General features: G+C 40.7%; 1 protein-coding gene across 2 annotated transcripts in view; it reads left to right on the plus strand.

Annotated features, from left to right (window-relative positions):
• The window catches only part of vex (somatomedin B and thrombospondin type 1 domain containing protein vexed), an 88,791-nt gene extending 69,958 nt beyond the window's left edge, over window positions 1-18,833 (plus strand). For both annotated transcript variants that reach the window (XM_017234221.3, XM_017234220.3), the window contains exons 4-6: window positions 4,166-4,286; window positions 16,864-16,940; window positions 17,409-18,833. In XM_017234221.3, coding sequence (XP_017089710.2) covers window positions 4,166-4,286; window positions 16,864-16,940; window positions 17,409-17,911 — 701 coding nt within the window. In that variant the 3' untranslated portion in view covers window positions 17,912-18,833. The remainder of the gene's footprint in view (window positions 1-4,165; window positions 4,287-16,863; window positions 16,941-17,408) is intronic.
• The last annotated feature ends 2,733 nt before the right edge of the window (window positions 18,834-21,566 follow it).

A 21,566-nucleotide genomic window follows, 5' to 3' on the forward strand; every position in this document is an offset into this window, starting at 1 on the left:
GTCCCCCTACATCAATCAAAAAAATCTCTATCCCTCTATCTAATTATATATTTAATTGGAAACATAATCAGGAAACCGCCAAAAGCATAAACACAATATTTGAAAATTAATTGCTGGTATTTGCCAACATTTTCAATGAATATGCAATTTGGATATTCGTTTGAATGGCAAGCGATTAAATATTAATATGTAATCACTAATCAGTCCTGTATTTCAGCGCTAATTTCAATTGTCCTGTCAGAGCCAAAATAAAATAAATACTCCACTACTCACAGAGCCACCATTCCTATAATTAGTTGACCTATTCGGAAGGATAACTGTGGAATTATGGATATGTATATATGTGTACAGGGGCTTGTGTATTTATATCCTTGTTTAAGGTGCTTCGTAAATGTTAATTAAAGCTGCCTGGCCTGGAGTGTCTGGTAGGTGGGTGTGTTTGTCTGTCTGAGTGTGTGGGTGGGTGGGTTGTGTTTAAAGCTCATAATGCGCTTAAGCTGTTTATTGTTTTTGGCACTTACCCTTCTCTCGCTGAAGGTCCTCCAAAGGAGCCAGTCTGTCTGCGGGAGAGTGTGTGTGTGTTTGCCTTTTAAATAGCCGTGAGACAGAAGGCCGCAGGATGTCCGATCTTGGTGGCCTTGGCATTTACAGGACCTTGCAAGGATATGAAATGATTTATACAATAATTATTAATAAATAATATGAGGAATGAAAAGGATAATAAGTTAAATAGATCGTTTAAAAATAGATTTCATACCAAACCTTATATATATCCTTTTCCCAAAAAGACATAATCTTTTACGATTATAGATCGTCTCAGCCAGAACCAGAACCATAATCATAATTAATTTATATCCTTTTTTTCTTCGTGAACTTTGAACCGCACACTTTCGTCTGAAAAGAGCCTCATATCCTTGTAGATCCTTGCAAACATTGAATACAACTTTTGTTAGACAAGACAAATTCAATTTGCTGAAGGCTCACAGGATGCGGATGCGGATACGGATACGGAAACTGAAACGGAATGTGTCAGTGCGGTGCGCCCTTAAGTATGCTATTAAAAATTTTCTAATTCCAACTTAATTGCTAACAAACAAGGCAACTGTGTCTCAGCAGTGTGTGTGTGTCTTTAGGGGGGGGGAACACATGAGCAATAATTAAGGTAAACAAAAGGCGAAAGGGGGCGTGGCCCGGTAAAGGGCCAAAAGGTAAAAGCTAAAGACAGGTAAACGGCATTAAAGCAAGGACAAAAGTTAAGGAGCCAGTGCCGTGGATGGCAGAGGGCTTTGGCCATAAAATGTGCATGATCCTGGTGGGGTGACCCCGCGTGAAATCCCCGCTACAGTTCGAAGAACTCTGCGGTAATTGCCATCTACATAATTTAGCAACCCAACCTCCCCCAGATGCACACCCCAAACATTTTTGGGGAAGTTTTCCGGTCGGTTGGTTGCCAGGATTTCTTTTTTTTTTTTTGCGACATTTGGCACACGTGCGCTTAGTCTTTGGCCCAAAACACCACACAACATGGCTATAAAAATAATTGCCCAGCAAGTGCATCAAAATTTATCAACTTTAAGTCATGAGGCAACAATCTAATTTCGGATAAAAATTAAAATATTTAAATTATTAAAAAAAAGAAAACCCTGCCTGCGGCACAAGGACCTTGAAAAGGACGAGACCCACAATATGGCATTTGATTATGCAAATGGTGGGGGTTGGGGGAGAAACCCTCCAGCGGTTTAGCACTTGGCTCGTTAAATTTGCATAAGTTGGTGGTGCCAGGAGTGGCTCACATATGTGAGTGGGTGGATGTACCTGAAAGAAAGGATATTCCCGCCCAGAAATAAAAACAAACTCTACGATTTCTTCACTGTGCATTTTGAACAGAGGACACCATCATTTTTATTCCAAAATTCTATTTCAATCACATTCGAAACCTTGTCCAAAACTGTCTCGGCTCCACGCTTCACGACCGGTGCTGCTGCTACTCCTGCTGCTCCTGCCACAGTCTTCACCATTGCAACTACTGCCATCACCATCATCCGCATCATCACCACCATTCTCATCATCATTATTATTATTATTATTTGTATCATCACCGACACCGCTGCCATCACCATTATTATTGTTATATTCATTTTCGTGGCCATATCTCAGTCCCATGGCACGTCCATGGCATGACGTTGGGTCCAAGATCGGGCAATGCTGTCGTACTGCTCCCGATCCTTCAGATACAGCCCGGCTGCCTCCGTATTGTAGGCCGTTAGTGGATCGGCATCGTTCAGTAGTGCCGATAGCGACAATAGCAACTTGTCGACCGTCAGGCCAGGTGACCAGCACTGCTGCTCATCGAGGACATCCACACAGATGTAGCCCAGGGCGTTGACGTTGCAGTGGTAGAGGGGCGTGGTGAAGCGAACGATGGGCGCCTCGAACGGATATGCCACCGGGAAGCTGAGTGCCAGTTCGAAGATACCGTTCTCGTAGGGACTGCCCTCGGGGCCCCGGATCTTGGCCCGCCATTTCAGTAGATTGCTCATGGACTTGGGACGGGCCCAGGTGTTTTCCGGTGGATCGGTTTCCATCACTTGCAATTCCTTAACCAGACGCCGTACGGCCGGTATGGCGTTGGCCGCCGTTGCTGCCAAACGGCCGGATAGCTCGTCCGACGCCCGTCGCTCCAGACTGATCTGCCTTTCGCGTTCACTGGCCGTGGCACTGGATCCTTCCCGTCGGCGATCGCCGTCGGTTCCACGGTTCCGGTCCCTATTCAGATCCAGCTCCCTGGCTCGTTCTCTTTCCCGCTGACGATATCGTTCTCTGTCGCGCTGATTCTCACGATTCCGTTCTCGTTCTCGCACCCGTTCACCATAGCCGTCTCTATCCCGGAAACGGCCGCGCTCGTTCAGGGGACGCTGGAGGACATGGTTTACGGCCTGACGCCATTGACGGGCTGCACCATTATCCATATGCCCGTTACCATGGCCATGGTCACCGTTGCCGTTATGATTACCGTTGTTCAGCTGGAGACCGTCGCCGCGGTCAGCGAACTCCAACAATGGCAGATTACCCAGCATAGGTATGGAGTGTGGTTGGGACGTCCTTGGACCTCCGGTCCCTGGTCCTCTGGACACCGATCTGGTGCGCTCCTCCTCGCTCCTCGTTGGTTGCAATAGTGAATCAAGCTCTCATACAGAAGTTGCAATTTTGCTTTTGTGGATTTCTATTTTTTTTGTAATATTTTTTTTTTCCAAAAACTGGGCCGTCACAAAATAACAATAATTTAGAATGCGTCCTCTATCTACTGTTTCCTAACATTGATTACAAGCCGACTGAAACTGACTGAATGAGCAGCTTACGTAGCGACATAATATGACGTCTCTGAATGGAAAAGCAATGGCCATCTATTCCGGAGATTCCGGAGACTTTATTCTTGGCTTTGTACCTTTGGGCTTTTACGAAAATGGCGCCAAACTGATCGCTCACCAAAAAATACGGGCACACCAAGTAATGCGGTATTTTACAGAAAAAAAGGGATGCCACACTAATCCACAAAATGGCAGAGTTTTAAGAGCTTTTTAAAAACTAAACATATGATTACTAATTGGTATGATATCTATAATAAATAATTTTAATAAAAAAGAAAGATAATATATCCATAATCCTATTATAAAAACATGGTCCTACTCTACAAGAATAAGAATTATACTTAAAAAAAACCATATACAAAAAAATACTCTTATTTAGTTGTGTTTTTATGGCTTTTATTCAAAACCTAGTAAGAAACTATAATTTTATATGAAATTGAAGCTTTTTTAGCTTAAAAGTGTGACCATTCGAATTGACAAAAATCCCAAAAGTCCATCAGCTGTTAGCTTTGTAGAAGTCAGCTGATTTTTGGGAATAAAAGGAAGACGCTTCCACCCAGCAAGACGCAGTTCGATCCGGAGCTCGCCCAAGCGTCATCTAGTTTTAAGATTTATTTTCTTTTTTTTGGTTTCGATTTAATTTGCTGTTTATATATAATAATATATATAAATATTCCTACAATATTTTAAAAAATATTTTTGTTTTATAATATAATTTAAAATAACTTTTTTTTTTATGAAAAGTTGAGAACTATCTGCTTTTGTTAATACCAGCATCCGTTTCCGTTGTTTTGCAGAAATGGCATTACTGCTTCCGGCTGCGCTCTCCCACAATCGGCACGCCAACGACAGTAGCGACATCCGCCGGAATCTGCGCATGCGCTACCACGACTCCTACAAGCACAACCGCGATCACGAGTGAGTATACTCTCCGTGTGCTGTATTTTTAAAAAAAAAAACGTGTTATTTTAATTTATTTTCTCTAATCGAGTCTTATTATTTGTAAAAATTTTTTTTGATATATCTGGATGTTGTGTCGCAGCATGTCCTTTTTTTGAATTCGCATGGAAAATTTTTCAACCTTTAACACATTTCTAGGCTTTATCATTAGGGAATCTCTTCCCAGGCTATCCAAAGAGTAATTGGCGGGCATTATTTCATCCGCATTGAGCAGAAGTCATAATTTGTATCCCGTTCCGCTCCTAAAATTGAAGAATTATTATAAAAATTCTTCCTGTACTCAACTGGTACTTGTGGAGTCGTGGACGTTTGTTATTTTCCAAAACTTTTATAATAAATGAAGAATGGACGTTTGCCTCTGCAGCGAATTATTGATTTGATTGCCTTTGCACTTTTGAAACCCTTTTACTATTAAAAGCTTTCAAAAGCTCCAGCGGTTGCGGCGGTTTCTATTTTCCGCACCTTAGTGTTTACATGTTTTGTTTGTAGGCTGTTTAAAATATAAATAATGTCGGCCATAGTGCGATCCTTTTTTTTCCTATCTCTTATAATAAATGTTATTTTCTGCAGTGAATTATTGGCTGACCATTTTGATGTTGGTTATTTTATTTTTCAAACTCTGTCTTTCTTGCGATATTTTTTTAAATATTGTCCACTCTTATAATTGACTCCTAATTCATTAATTTCGAACGCCGCCGCCCACCTACTTTTATTTTTTTTCACTCAGTGTATTTAGTGCCTGCCTCTGTGTTTCAGCGGATGGTCCAGTAATCCTTCCAAATTTGGCTACCCGAAGCATCAGCCCAATAACCAGCTCGTCATACCGATAAATAAATATTTATTATTTTAAGCAACACTTGCTTAGGGCCCTATCTAATTTCGTAGACCATTGCATTTTCAATATCAGCCGCTATTAGAGATCTGCTCTCGTTGACTCCCTGACACGGAGTGAAGCTCAGGCGTGCCAGTGAACGATAGTGATGGAACACTTTATTTCGATATACCGTAAGCTTAAGGTATCGGCATTTCTCAAAATGCCTTTCGCCAGCTGATCCCACAGGGTGCCTGTCACTTCTTCGTGAAGTGTCCAGTCCAGTATTGGGAGGCAACGCGGAAACAAGTACGGTATTTGTCGTAACCATATTTTTGAAGAAAACTAAAATATTAAAATGGGATTTATAACTTTGGAAGCTCTTGTAATGGATTTCGCTTGGTTCTTTTTTTCATTTGATATTTTCCATCGCTTGATATTTTTTTAAATTTCCCAAACTCTGTCTTTCTCAAACTGTTCGGATATTGCGATATTTTTTTTTTAATTTTGTCCACTCTTATAATGTCTAAGGTATTCCAAATTCTCTAGCATATATACATCAAATTAAACTTGTCCACTGTTATAATTGACTCCAAATTCTCTAACATCCAAATTCTTATAATGGATTTATTCTTCTGCCGCAAATTGATAAATTGTCTTTCTGAAGCTTTTCGGATATTGCGATATTTTTTTTAATTTTGTCCACTCTTATAATCTCTAAGGTATTCTAAATTCTCTAGCATCTCTACATCCTTATAATGGATTCATTCTTCTGCCGCAAATTGTTAAACTTGTTAAACATCACTTGATATTTTTCAAAATTTGCTAAAGTCTGTCTAAAGCTGTTAGCAGTTTGCGATATTTTTTTTAAAATTTTGTTAACTCTTATAATCTCTAAGGTATTCTAAATTCTCTAGCATCTCTACATCCTTATAATGGATTCATTCTTCTAACGTAAATTGTTAAACTGATCGGCCATCGCTTGATGTTTTTTAACATTTTCCAAACACTTTCTGAAGCTGTTCGTTTTTAAATTGTTTTAAAACTTTCCAAACTCTGGTGATATTTTTCTAAAATTTTTTTCACTCTTATAATCTCTAAGATATTCCAAATTCTCTAACATCCCTAACATCCAAATTCTTATAATGGATTTATTCTTCTGACGCAAATTGTTAAACTGATCGGCCATCGCTTGATATTTTTCAAAATTTGCTAAAGTCTGTCTTTCTGAAGCTGTTTGGAGTTTGCGATATTTTTTTTAAAATTTTGTCCACTCTTATAATTGACTCCAAATTCTCTAACATCAAACGCTGACGACCACCAGTCCCTGTCGTAAAACATAAACGTCTTGGCCAAAACCGATCGCCCGGAATCGGTATAATCCCTAGAAATCCTCTAATTTGGTCACAGATGGTCCGGGGCCTGGGATTATCTGTGGGTTTTATGGGAAAAGTTGCAACCTCCGGCCTGTGGAGTCTAAAGAAGGTTTTAGCCCCAAATTTGCTAGACGCTTGAGTTTTTATGGTGCGCGACATGCAAAATAATTTCATGTCGAAGGCAAAAGGAAAGAAAATCAAAGGAAAGGAATAAAAATATATAAAAAGGGAATGTCGGGAAAGGAAAAACATAAACGCAGGCAATAAAAGTCCTTCATAAAAGTGGAAGGATCGCATAAAACTGTTCTAAGCTTGTCCTGATTTGACGCGTTGTTAATTCTTTCGAATTTCTTCTTATTTTTCTTCCCCCCCATGAAGCTTTCTTTTGATTTTTATGATTTGCTTGGCCAGGTTTATTAAAGAGTGAGGTATGGGGGGGTTGGGACGGCTTACTTACCAAGTGTCTGCGACATGTCCTTAAGTGTCCTTGATGTCCTATTGGTGGTGTGGCCAGGCGAGGGCCAAACACAAGCCGAGGGAACAAACAAACCAAGACAAAGGAAAGTCCTGCTTTCGCTAACTTTCACTTTGCGGTTTGTTTGTTTCTTGTATTTTGTTGTTGTTCTTCTTATGTTTCCAAATGAAACATACCTTAGGGAAAAACTTGCAAAATTTTTCAAATCCAGCTTAAAAGCCTAAGTAGTTTTGTGAGAAAACTTTAATTTAATACGTGTATATAAGTCTAGTGTAGACCTTTTCCTATGGTCTGGTATCCCTCATTTTTTGTTCATAGGGTATCTAAGAAAAATCTGTCGAACACATTTTTGTTGGCCATTACGAATGCCACAATAAACGCACATCAATCACGTGCCGACTTTTGACCGAAACGCTTTCCCTTCGAGGCTGACCACCTCTAGGTCCCTTTTCTTTTGGTTTTTATACATATATAGATATAAACCTCCTCCGCCTTCTTTTTTTTTAAGTGTTCCATCAAAAGTCGTTTATTATGATGCGTTTTTCTTTTGTTGTTTTTTGATTCTCTTGCCTCTCCGCTGTCTACAAAATAAAATTAAATTAAATACGCAATTTAAGATATTGTGATATTTTGTTTTTATGGCGAAGAAGGAATCTCTACCTTGTGAATTTGTTCTAATTTTTTTTAATATGAACTTCCCACAGGCCTTGTTTAAAAATAATATTTCCTTCAGAAACTGTCCCAAACTGTTAGCCAAATTTGTGTATTTGAGTCTTGTCTGTTACTTGAAGGCTTAATTAAGAGTCTAGTGGTTGATGGGAGGTCAGAGCAGAGGATAACGACCAGAGCCAGGACGAAGCACAGGACGAAGACGAGAAGAAGAACTTAACTGACACTAGACACTAAGCCAAACGGGGGAAAAGGGCCAAAGGCAGGCCAATTTCCTTGGAACTGTTGCCTGCTAATTGAAACGGATCGATGACAGTTTCCATCAGTTTGCCTTTCGGGGGAGGAGGGGCCAACGAATACCAAGTACTAAGCCATAAGCCGAATGGATAGCCACATCAGTAAATATGACAATTTGACGAATGGCCAGGAAAGCGTTATGGATCGTCATTTAAGTGCTTTGAGGAAATTGTAGTCGCTTGGGGGGCTTATATTGAAATAAATTGTATAGGTGAGGGTGTTGAGGAATTTGAATTGGGAATTTTCATTATAAATTAAAGAGAATTGTAGCTTTTTTGTAAATATTTTACCGATTAAATCCAATAGGTCTAATCATATAATACATAACATATAGACTACTCATTTCATACAATGCTTATTTTTAAAAAAGACGCAAAAGTTTCTTGGGACAGGCACCAGAGAGAGCATCTTATTCCTCTGACGTTCATATTGTTACTGAAAGTGTTTTGTTTTTCAGTTTCTGAAGAAGCTTGGTGTGTGCTTCATACATTCACATACACAGAAGCATGTGAGCGATTTATTTTAGGTTAGGTTAGGTTTCTAGGTTAGGTTTGGTTTATAGGTTAGGTTAGGTTAGATTTATAGGTTAGGTTAGGTTCGATTTATCGATAAAAACTATACAATTTTTTTTTTTTTTCATTTAGGTTAGGTTAGGTTAGGTTCGGTTTATAGGTTAGGTTTGGTTTCTAGGTTAGGTTAGGTTTTTAGGTTAGGTTAGATTTATAGGTTAGGTTACATTTATCGATAAAAAGTATACAATTTTTTTACAAAATTAATTAAGCTAAGTAACTAAGCCCTTCTTATTCAAATAGATTTGCCTTCTCGATGCCCAGAACTTCATTATTCCTTTTATTTACTTGAAACCATTCACTGATTTAGTTAAGATCCCCGCCCATCAGCAGGTGCCACGCCCCCTTGGCTGGCCTCTCCGGTGATTTGTTAACTTGGCCGGAGAAACTTTTATTGCTTTGTCAGCAGATATGAGAGGCGGTAACGGTGGGTGTTGGCGAAGGATGGTAACAAGACCGCAAATTATGAATTATACACTCGGACAACAATGGAAATAGCAAACAATAACAATAAACGAAAGCAAAACAAGATGAAAGCAAAGGCAAAAAAAATAAATAAATATAAATATAAATAAATTAAGGAAATTGGAGAAAGGTATGGGTATGGGATGGCAAGGAGGGGCGAAAGCGAAAGCCAACACAAGAACCCTGAATAACCGAATAACCGACAAAATAAGAATAAAAACAATAATTCGCCACAATTTAATTTACATAATGACAGTGTCAAGCGGCACGTGAGGCGGTCCACAGAAAAGGGGGCGTGCCCGGAAAAAAGAAATTAAAAAGGCGAACAACAAGAAGAAAAGAAAAGGAAAATGCCAAGAAATGTTCTACTGGGTGGGGGTGGAGGAGTTGAAACAACGTTGTTGAAAATTCACACTTTTTTTTTTTAATGCGATAAATTTACAAGGCAACTGGGAAATCTGCAGTCGACAGCCGTAAAGTAGGCGACGTGTGTGCCACGCCCACAGCCACCCACTGTCTGCGCCTACTACGTGGGCGCAACAATAAAACGTTTTTAAACAGAAATCCCCATGAGGATTAGCCTGGACCGCATAAATTTGCCGGCAGACGAGCGCGAGCGAGCAAACAAAGCCACCGAAGAATCGCAAACTAACCAGGGACGGACTAGAGACCCCCCATCTCTTTTTTAGACAGAGATGGGCTGCTTTATTTAAAGGCGGGAAACGAGAGCGATGGGTAGAATCAATATCTACTCATTAAAAGCCAATGTACCAGAGTGAGCCATACTAAAGTCTCACGCTTTAAAATCGATTCTCGTCCAAAGCGTCATATGAAGACCTTTTAATTGTTATTATGTTTTAGTTATAATGGCATAAATAAATTTATTTTAAGACATGGTTTATTTAATTTTATTTCGTCCCTTAAAATTGGTTTTTATAATGTTATCGTACGAACTGAATCTACAATTCCTAATTATTTTGATCTTAAAAAAACCTAAACCGGAGCAGACCTTAGATTTTTCTCTACTCTTTAAAGAGAGATGAGCTTATTCCAATAACCATAGAGATGATACACCCAGTGAGCTTAATAGTGATGAGACTCTTAGTGAGGATAGTACCTATCGATATAAAAATATATATGAGAAGAAACATCGATGATTCCAAGACAAAATCTAACAGCAGAATCGATGTTTTAAGAAGAACGGCCACCTCTAGATCATTTAGCCTATCTGAATTCTCTTGATTTCGGATTATGGCCCGATTTTTGCCAAAAATCCTAGGAAAAGTGCGAATTCGGTTTTTCCTCAGTTTTTGGCGAATATCTTGGACATTTCGCATCGGATCGTAAAAAGAGATGCCATTTAGGAATCAGGGATCCTTTCGCCGTCGATCTGCATCCAAGGATTCCTAAAATACTCCAAAAAAAATTTTGCCCCGATTTTTGCCAAAAATCTTAGGGGTACCCCTAGGAAAAGTGCGAATTCGGGTTTTCCTCAGTTTTTGGCGAATATCTTGGCTATTTCATACCGGATCGTAAAAAGGGATGCCATTTAGGAATCAGGGATCCTTTCGCCGTCAATCTGCATCCAAGGATTCCTAAAATCCTCCAAAAAAAATTTTGCCCCGATTTTTGCCAAAAATCCTAGGGGTACCCCTAGGAAAAGTGCGAATTCGGTTTTTCCTCAGTTTTTGGCGAATATCTTGGCTATTTCATACCGGATCCGAAAAAGGGATGCCATTTAGGAATCAGGGATCCTTTCGCCGTCGATCTGCATCCAAGTTTTCCTAAAATCCTCCAAAAAAAATTTTTTCCCGATTTTTGCCAAAAATCCTAGGGGTACCCCTAGGAAAAGTGCGAATTCGGATTTTCCTCAGTTTTTGGCGAATATCTTGGCTATTTCGCATCGGATCGTAAAGAGGGATGCCATTTAGGAATCAGGGATCCTTTCGCCGTCATCTGCATCCAAGGATTCCTAAAATCCTCCAAAAAAAATTTTGCTCCGATTTTTGCCAAAAATCCTAGGGGTACCCCTAGGAAAAGTGCGAATTCGGGTTTTCCTCAGTTTTTGGCGAATATCTTGGCTATTTCGTAAAAAGGGATGCCATTTAGGAATCAGAGATCCTTTCGCCGTCGATCTGCATCCCAGGATTCCTAAAATCCTCCAAAAAAAATTTTGCCCCGATTTTTGCCAAAAATCCTAGGGGTACCCCTAGGAAAAGTGCGAATTCGGATTTTCCTCAGTTTTTGGCGAATATCTTGGCTATTTCGCATCGGATCGTAAAGAGGGATGCCATTTAGGAATCAGGGATCCTTTCGCCGTCATCTGCATCCAAGGATTCCTAAAATCCTCCAAAAAAAATTTTGCCCCGATTTTTGCCAAAAATCCTAGGGGTACCCCTAGGAAAAGGCCGAATTCGGTTTTTCCTCAGTTTTTGGCGAATATCTTGGCTATTTCATACCGGATCGTAAAGAGGGATGCCATTTAGGAATCAGGGATCCTTTCGCCGTCAATCTGCATCCAAAGATTCCTAAAATCCTCCAAAAAAAATTTTGCCCCGATTTTTGCCAAAAATCCTAGGGGTACCCCTAGGAAAAGGGCGAATTCGGTTTTTCCTCAGTTTTTGGCGAATATCTTGGCTATTTCGCATCGGATCGTAAAGAGGGATGCCATTTAGGAATCAGGGATCCTTTCGCCGTCGATCTGCATCCAAGAATTCCTAAAATCCTCCAAAAAAAATTTTGGCCCGATTTTTGCCAAAAATCCTAGGGGTACCCCTAGGAAAAGTGCGAATTCGGGTTTTCCTCAGTTTTTGGCGAATATCTTGGCTATTTCGCATCGGATCTTAAAAAGGGATGCCATTTAGGAATCAGAGATCCTTTCGCCGTCGATCTGCATCCCAGGATTCCTAAAATCCTCCAAAAAAAATTTTGCCCCGATTTTTGCTAAAAATCCTAGGGGTACCCCTAGGAAAAGTGCGAATTCGGTTTTTCCTCAGTTTTTGGCTGAGGATGCCATTTAGGAATCAGGGATCCTTTCGCCGTCGAAGTTTCATGGCTTTTTTCAATATTTCAAGGATTCTAGCGTTTAAACAACTTCCAATATTAGTATACTTCCAAGTATTTTTTTAACCGAAATCCGGCCCTGAGTTCTTTCTTGATTGCTAGCCTCTAGAAATTGAAGACAATGGGTCTGCGAATTGACAGATTTTACGATTTCGTTGGTGGAAACTCCACCCCAACCCCATCTCATTTGCATAGCAGGTGCTTCCTGAGTTCTGGGTCCAGGTACCTGGGTCCTGGCTCCATTTTGCTCCTTGGAAAAGGTAAAAAAAAAACAAAAATAAAGGAAAATACATTCGCATTTATCGCGTACTCTGTTTTTGTTTACCTCACGGTTGCATACAGTTGACAGTGGAATAAGAGCCATAAAAATGCGTTAAAGCTGCTACTTTATTTTCATTATACATGGGGGCCCCCCCCATTTCTATCCTTGAGCCTTTAGCTGGCTGGCTGCCCCACCCCTACTCCTTGGCCAACCTTTTATGGCCCTTGATCTATGCAGGCAAGCTTTTCTTTTCGACTCTGCTCCGCTGTCGGATTTCTGGATTTCAACGTTTGTCCGTCTGCGGCTGCTTTGCATACTTTTAGGCACTCAAAGTATCTGCCAGCTCACCACCCCTCCGGGCCTTATCCTTCTTGAATGAGAGTCGTCCCCTTTACCTTAGAGGCTCTACTCTGCTTTGGCGGCTTTACAAATTGAATTATGCACTTAATGGCGGGCGGGCAGCTGGGGGCTGGGGGCTGGGGGCTGGAGTTAGCTGAAGATTCCAGGACAAGGCTAAGCATCTAAAAAAAAAAAAAAGAGGCCGAATGAAATGGTTAAATGGCAAAAAAAAATAAAATGCCCCATTGAGCCGAGCTTCGTCCTGGCAAGGACACACTGCACTTTGGCCAACTTCGAGCGAGATGCCTTTGAGTGAATAAATGTTTTCCAAAATAATTTCAGCCATTCAAATGAGGCAGAAAAACAAGAATTATATGATTTAGCTTTAGTCTTTATAATCCTTGCATTATGTCCTTGTATTATGTCCTATTTTTTATGGAATCCTTCTATTCATAATTGAGCTTCTGGCGTTTTCTTCAATGCACTTGGTTTATTTTTGTATCCTAGTCATTGCATTTTTTTAGCCATCATAATCACTTTCACCATATTTAACCATTTCTCTTTTTGGCTTTTATCTTTCCATCTATTGCTCCTTTTCCCTCTTCCCCTCTCTTCCCTTTTGAATATTTTCTATTTTTAATCGTATAACGAATGGCCGTGGAAAATATAATCACCTCTGGCCTTTCCTCGCTTTCCTCCTCGGCTCTTCCCCAAAGAACACTGTTCATATCAATTATTTCTGCGAAATGGATAGAGTGAGTGGGATAACAAGGAGCATAAAGTGCTGGAGAATCGGAAAGAGACAGGGCTAGATAATAGAAAGAGAGCGAAGGTCTAATCTACATGCCGACGGTTTTATTTGCACAAAGCTTCGCCGCGCGGTGTCCAACGAAGCGAAACTGTCACAGTAATCCCGCCAGAGAAGCGCCACCCACCCAACCGACCGTCCACCACCAGCCACCCCGTCCAGCTGGCCTTTAGAGCCAACCATTATAGCCCTCCAAGACAGAGTCTGCAGGACCTCTGGCCAAATCCGCTTTTGCATTGACCAAGTATGCAACAAGGTCTGTGGAGCTGCCGGAGCTGCCTTCGCCGCTCAATCATCATTAAAAAGCAAGAAAGCAGGGATTTTGGCGACGAAAGGAGATGGAATGGGGGATATGGATGGAGGACGGGGGATGGAGGGAGTTGAATGGGTGATGGATAAGGTTGACAACAAGTAACCACAACAAAAACAACGAATAGCGTCCATCGTTGTGGTCGTGGTCGTCCCTTTAACATTTCCCTTTGGAGGCGACTCACTCAAGCGCCGCAAAGTGCTTCCTTTCTGGCCAGGACCAAGGACCTGGTCCGTGAGTAATTCCAAGACCAAAGCCAAGTCCAAGACATAGAATTCCCCTGGAAAGTACACTAAAAAAAAAAAATAAAAAATCCTTTGACAACAGTGCGTATGAGTAATTTTATTAAGCATACGCACTGTTGTACGCCCTGAAGGGACTTACTATTACTCATACGCCCTGTTAACAGGTCTCTTTGCTTAAAATTAAATACACCCCCCCGTTTTTTTTTCGGTGTACTGATCCAAAACCAAATTGCAATGTCGCCTGGCCGTTGTCGTCACCGTCGTTTTGGTTTCCGGTAGGCAAATGGAATACACTAAGCGGGGTGAGGGCCTGGCGATTGGTGGTCACACAAGCTGGGCCCGTGGCAGCAGGGGGTCGGGTCAAACATGGCCAACAGTAAGGGTCGAAAGGGCAGCGGAAGTCGATGGCGGTGGCGGCCACCCAGCTGTGAGGCAACTTTGTCGAGCAATTATTTTTAGCGCAGCTGGAACGGCGCTTACTTCATCTTTTGGCTTTGCTTTTGTTTGACTTTCATATAAACGAGTGCAAATACTTTTTTAAGTGCCTGTATGCTGATACTGGTTGTTTTTTTGTTTTCCTTCTTCTACTTCTATTGCTGTTGACAGTTGTTGGCCTTTGAAGTGGCAAAATATTTGACAAGAAAATGACTTTTCCGAGACCTTGTCGTGTTTTTGGCCACAATTTGTTGGCCAGCCAAAAATAAGCCATTGTGGTCAGGAGTTGGTTTAATGGAGAGCCTGAAATTCGATACAAGCCAATTAGGATTCTACCTTTTTTTTAGGGAAATAAATTAATTAAAAAGAAACATTAAAGCAGAGTTTCAGCTAAGCAAAATCTTACTTAACTTTTAAAGCATTTTACTCAAAGAACTTTGACCTTTTCTGTATTAAACTTTAGAAAGCTAAGAAAAGTTTTGAATACCTGGTACTAAGAGAGTTCAAGGGTATATTAGGGTTATAAATATTATAAATCCTAAGGAGATTGCGAGCTAAAGAGTGGTATGTACTGGGTATCATATAGTCGAGAAACTTCAGCATTACTGCCTTCCTTACTTCTTCAACCTGTACTCTCATAATTAATGCATCTCAAGACCCCACCCAGGACCCATAATAATGAATTAAATCATCAGCCCGGGCTGGCGCATAAAAACACAAGCCCCCCGTTCGCTTGTAAATAAAATGCTTAATGTAATTGTGAATTTTTAATGCCACTCGACTGGCGGCGAAAGAGTGAAAAACGATGCTAAACTGTTGATGTGACAGTAATAGTTGGATTTACGCTCAAAAGGATACATTTTTTCAAGTGTCTATTAAGTATTCGTTTTGATATATGACTTGTAATTGAATTATTTATTTGAAATGAACTGGGCTTTAATAATCAGTTAATAAATTAAATATTCTGGTTATATATTTTTTTCATCTTTGAGCCGTTAATCATTAACCATCCCAGCCAGCAAGGATTTCAAGGATTTTTTTGTTGAAAAAAGTAAAAAAAAAGTAATATAAGCTGCCTATATTCCTTCATACACCGCAAGCCAAGCATAACAATTGCTTTTTATTTTATGATGGCCAGCCGAGATGGTGGGCGGCGGTCCAGACTGAGACTTTGCCTTCAAGGACCTGCCAGGACGACCGACCGACCGACCGACCGACCATTGCTTGTCTTTAATTATGTTTTTGGTCCTCGAGTTTTGTGCATGGCCTTGTTTATTTTTATTACTTGGCGGTGAACGGTGGCGGCGGCGGCGCCTGTTTATTTACATTAATTTTTTCAATTTACCTTTATTGCCTTGGCGCAGAGGGTCCTTTTTCGGTTTGCCAGGACTTAATTAGGCTGTCAGCTGGTTTACTTTTTTTTTTTTTGGGTGTGTATTTGGAAAAACTCGCCCCTTTTTTAATAATAATTCGGTTTCCCCTACGATTGCTCTTTGCGTTTTTCAATTTCATTTCCTTTTCATACAGCTAATTTGGCACCATCAATGGATCAGCCATCTATATGGTATATAGATGTATATGTAGATGTATATCCTTCATCTTTTCAGATTTGTTGGTTAAGTGGCTTGGGTTTCCGGCTTCGGGATTTGGGGTTAAAATCAAAAATGCCCCCAAAATGTCAGGCACTTTTGAAATTTCCGACGCAATTTCCGTTGTCAACACCTTGACAGCTGTCAGACACATACACAGACACGCACACACACACCCAAACACACACACTCACACTCAGACAGACTCTGCCACTTGTCAGTTCGATTTGTATTTTTTTTTTCTCTTACTTTCCTCATGCCATGTTTTTTTTTTTTTTTGTTGCTTAGCGGAAACGGAAATTGTTAGGCTTAATAGAGAATTGGAGAATTTTCTTGGGTCCTTTGAAGTCCCATTGCCCACTCTCACCACCCACTTCCACCCATCCACTCTCCTACTAGTCCTTTCAGTGCGCACAATTGCACAAATCAAGTTGCCCTGTCTCAACCAGCCATGAAGTCTTTGGTGGAGCACAGAATCACAATAATTACAATATTTAACAAGTGAATGACCAGACCATCTGGCTGTGTCCTGTCCTGTCCTGGCCAGGGCCAGGGCCAGGGCCAAAGTCCTCTAATGAGGCGTCGCCCCAAGGACATGCATAATCAAAGGAGCGACCCGAAAGGATGAATGGGCGCACAAACGATTGAATCTGCCGAACAGAAAATGGAAATTATGAATTGATGCGGATGGTTAATTCATAAAGCAAGATATGCTAGCACTGATTTTCAATTTCATAAATCCTTTACTGGTCCTCCCAAACAGGACTTTAAAAAGTTTTCCAAATCTAATTTAAATTATTTCTTTTGTTTCTCTCTTTTCAGATACTGTGTGGAATTTGAAGTCATAAAGTCTTCCAAGGCCTGTCATAAATTGCCGCCATATAATCTCATGTTGGAAGGTGAGTTTTTCTGGTTTTTTATTTAAGAGATTTATGTTAATTTTGTAAAAAAAAAAAAACAGGATATTTTACTATTTTTTGTTTTAAAATATAACTTTGCAAGGTAAAAGCCAAAAAGTAGGCAAACAAATTTGTTATCGACGATAGCTATCCTTTCTGGTTCATTTTAAAATCCTTTATCAACGAATTATTTAATAAATATGGTGGATTTTAGTTCTGTAAATTATTATATGTAAATATACATATTTTTTAATAAAAAAAATTTATCTTTTAAACCACTTTTTTGTAATAAACCCACCATTTTAAACCATTTTTGTTAAATACCTCTTTTTCACATATTTACTTTTTGTAGGAATTTGCAATTAAGCCGTTTTTCTTTTGGAATTTTATTATTTATTTTGTTGTATCCCCATTACTTAAATATTTTTTAATAAAAATGTAATATTTTTTATTGCAATTCATCCGCAGGTGATCGCATTACGGTTCGTTGCGACCTGGAGGCTTTTATTCAGGACTCGATTGCCAGCTCCACCACCGCCAAACCGCCTGCCCCCAGCCACGCCCCCTTGCCCAGTGAGCCCGTCGAGGATGGGGAGGAGAGCAGCAGCAGCAGCGGCAGCAGTGACGACAGCAACAACAAGGAGGAGGACGACGAGGAGCAGGACAATGAGCCGGAGGAGCAAGATGACCTGCAGAATACTCTGGACACGGGAAGTAATGAGAGTTTCGAGTACCGACATCAGCGTCAGGAGCGGCGGAATCCCCGCAAGCCGCGCAATCCCATACCGGTCACGCCCCCGTCAACGGTTACGCCCACGCCGGCGCCCAGCTACCATTGTCGGGGCGAGGGGCTGGCCGGGCGTACGACGCGCTGGACCGCGTTGCCGGCGCCCTCGTGCCGGGGCAAGTGGCTACGTCTGACCGTCGGACCGCCCAAGAAGTGCAACCATGCGCAGTTCATCTTCGTCTAATGGAGAGGAGACGTCAAGGATCCATCAGGGATCCCAGCGATCGCCGATAAATATATACGTTTTTTTTTTAAGAAATGGTGTACGGCTGAGGCAGCGGCCCTTTTTCCCCCTCTCATATCATATCATATCTAAAGAATCACTAAGTCCATGCTCTTGAATCCTGAACCTCCATCCCGTTCTGCTCCTGCCACGCCCCTTTAATGTCCGGATAAGCCCAGACACAGGTACTCCATCGTATGTAAGCATTTAAGCATTAAGCCAGTGGTCTAAGAGTAAAAAAAAAAGAGAAAAAACAGCAAAATAACGCATGAATGTAAGGTGAGGTCTGTTAGATGTTTTTTTTTGGTGTACAGAGCCACGGTGATCGAAAGGACTCTCCAACACAGCCACAAAAAAGTAGAATCAAGGATGTAAAAGGATTCAGTTTTTTTTTTTAAGGAAATCGAATCTAAAGAAAGCAGACCCCTATTAACCTTTCCATGGCTGGTGTGATGGCGAGTCTTCGGTAGCCGTGCTCTTAGTAGTTTAGGGAGCCTTAAGGGCATGACCCCCGTAACCCCTCCAATAAAAACAACAGCAACAACAACAGTTGGCCCAATGCCAGGGGTCCATAGGAATGCCCAATTCTTGGATCGGATAATACTAGAATTTAGGGACTAAGTCTTCAAAATGCCGCATAACATCGCCAGAGATTATCAAAATGGACTTTATGGCATAAGAATATATATATATATATATATGGATATTGGATGTGTATGAGTGTATCTGTAACCGTTAGATCAGTCTTTGACTTTTAGGCCCACACGGCTCATGTCCCAAGTGGTTGAGGGTACAAAGTAGTACGCTTTATGATTTAAATATTCCAAACTGGCATAAAAAACCACTCCCAAATTCTGAAATCGGAATTAATGTCCGGTATTTAGCATTAAACTGGACTCTAGGTACACACGAATGTCGAAAATAATTAATAAAATTATAATTAAACTAATAATGAGATCATTCAATAAAGAAAAAGTATAATTTTAACCTAAATGGTGTATATTTTGGAATTTTTTTAAAAAACTTTTTTTTTAATGCAGATCGAAGGATATTGATGTCCTGATTACAAAAATACTTTTCTTTTTAAAATCCGTTTAGGTTTTTGAAGGACCTAAAAGTATCCTGGGGATAATGAAGGGTCGGAGGATATTAGTTCTGGATTTTATATTGGAATTCCGTTTGCGAATCGGCTAGGAAATGGCCAGGATGTTACCAATTCCAATATTGCCAAATATGGGTTCCGATTTTTCAATTTCGTGTTTTGTATATAGCGTATATCTCGGCCATTTCTAAACCGATCAAGGAACAGGATAGCATTTCTAAATCAGGACATCAATATCCTTCGATCTGCATCAAAAGATTCGCAAAATCGATCAAAAAAATTCGACTCGATTTTCGCAATTTTTGACAGGGGTAACATCATGATTTTTTGCGAAAATCGGCCCAAATTTTTTTGTTCGATTTTTAAAATATTTTGATGCAGATCGAAGGATATTCATGTCCTGATTGCAAAATGGTATCGCTTTTAAAAATCCATTCAGAAATGACCAAGTTATGAGCTCGGAAAGATCCGTCTTGGCGGCCACCTCGCGGCAAAAATTTCTCGAAATTCGTATGGGAGCAAATATGAAGTACCAGGCGAACAGAAATCAGCAGAAGGTGGCCAATTTCAAGCAGTGCAAGCAGTTCAGATCAATTTTTCTGAGCTAGCCATGTGTGGGAAAGGGAGAAACCCCCCCTTTGTGGTGGCACTCTACCCCCCCATTGACCCTTATGGAATTGGGATCGCAGCATCATACTCCATGGGGGGGAATGGGATGCTGCTACCCATCATTATTAGAGGGGGATAGGTAGACAGATATGGCTGCAACAGTGATGGGAGAGCGGGAGTGATTTAGAACGGCACTTGGCACGCGAGCTGAGCACGACATGCCGTCCCCATACATTTTCGCTCACGAGAGCCCCATTTCGTGACACGCGCAGAAAATCAACGGGTGCCACTTTGGTTTTGCCATCATTAGGTGCAAATCACCGTTGTGGATCCCAAATTGGGAGGCTGGGATTGGCTATCATGGCAATAGTACCGTTTCTTTGCAAAATACGAAAGTTAACCCTTCACATGTCTCTACCTGTATATATTTAATATTTATTTTAATTAAGTAACAAAACTGTTAATTTAGGATTATAAAAACATCATTAAGTGAAGTAAAACGTATACAAAATGCAGGAAACATAATAAGAAGACGGTGGGGCAACTATTTATAGTCCTAACAATTAAGTCTGACATGGGAAACTTGCATGGGAATGTGAAGTCCATGTGGCCGGTGAAGGGACAATTGTGTAATTTTTCTGGCGAAGCTAGGGCGAGGGGGAGGTGAAACTGCTTGCACTGCTTGACTTCGGCCACTTTCTGCTGATTTCTGTTCGCCTGGTACTTCAGATTTCGTTCCATACGAATTTCAAACAATTGGCGCCGAGTCATGGGCGCTAAGGCGGATTTTCCAAAGCTCATATCTTGGTCATTTCTGAACGGATTTTTAAAAGCGATACCATTTTGCAATCAGGACATAAATATCCTTCGATCTAAATATCCTTTCGAAAAATCCTAGGGGCTCCCCTTGGAAAAGTGCGAATTCGGTTTTTCCTCAGTTTTTGGCGAATATCTTGGCTATTTCGCACCGGATCGAAAAACGGGATGCCATTTAGGAATCAGGGATCCTTTCGCCGTCGATCTGCATCCAAGAATTCCTAAAATCCTCCAAAAAAAATTTTGGCCCGATTTTTTCCAAAAATCCTAGGGGTTCCCCTTGGAAAAGTGCGAATTCGGTTTTTCCTCAGTTTTTGGCGAATATCTTGGCTATTTCGCACCGGATCGTAAAAAGGGATGCCATTTAGGAATCAGGGATCCTTTCGCCGTCGATCTGCATCCAAGAATTCCTAAAATCCTCAAAAAAAAAATTTTGCCCGATTTTTGCCAAAAATCCTAGGGGTTCCCCTTGGAAAAGTGCGAATTCGGTTTTTCTTCAGTTTTTGGCGAATATCTTGGCTATTTCGCAGAGGATCCTAAAAAGGGATGCCATTTAGGAATCAGGGATCCTTTCGCCGTCGATCTGCATCCAAGAATTCCTAAAATCCTCAAAAAAAAATTTTTGCCCGATTTTTTCCAAAAATCCTAGGGGTTCCCCTTGGAAAAGTGCGAATTCGGTTTTTCCTCAGTTTTTGGCGAATATCTTGGCTATTTCGCAGAGGATCCTAAAAAGGGATGCCATTTAGGAATCAGGGATCCTTTCGCCGTCGATCTGCATCCAAGAATTCCTAAAATCCTCAAAAAAAAATTTTTCCCCGATTTTTGCCAAAAATCCTAGGGGTTCCCATTGGAAAAGTGCGAATTCGGTTTTTCCTCAGTTTTTGGCGAATATCTTGGCTATTTCGCACCGGATCCTAAAAAGGGATGCCATTTAGGAATCAGGGATCCTTTCGCCGTCGATCTGCATCCAAGAATTCCTAAAATCCTCCAAAAAAAATGTTGGCCCGATTTTTTCCAAAAATCCTAGGGGTTCCCCTTGGAAAAGTGCGAATTCGGTTTTTCCTCAGTTTTTGGCGAATATCTTGGCTA

This window comes from Drosophila bipectinata, chromosome XL, assembly GCF_030179905.1.
Source record: "Drosophila bipectinata strain 14024-0381.07 chromosome XL, DbipHiC1v2, whole genome shotgun sequence".
NCBI lineage: Eukaryota > Metazoa > Arthropoda > Insecta > Diptera > Drosophilidae > Drosophila > Drosophila bipectinata.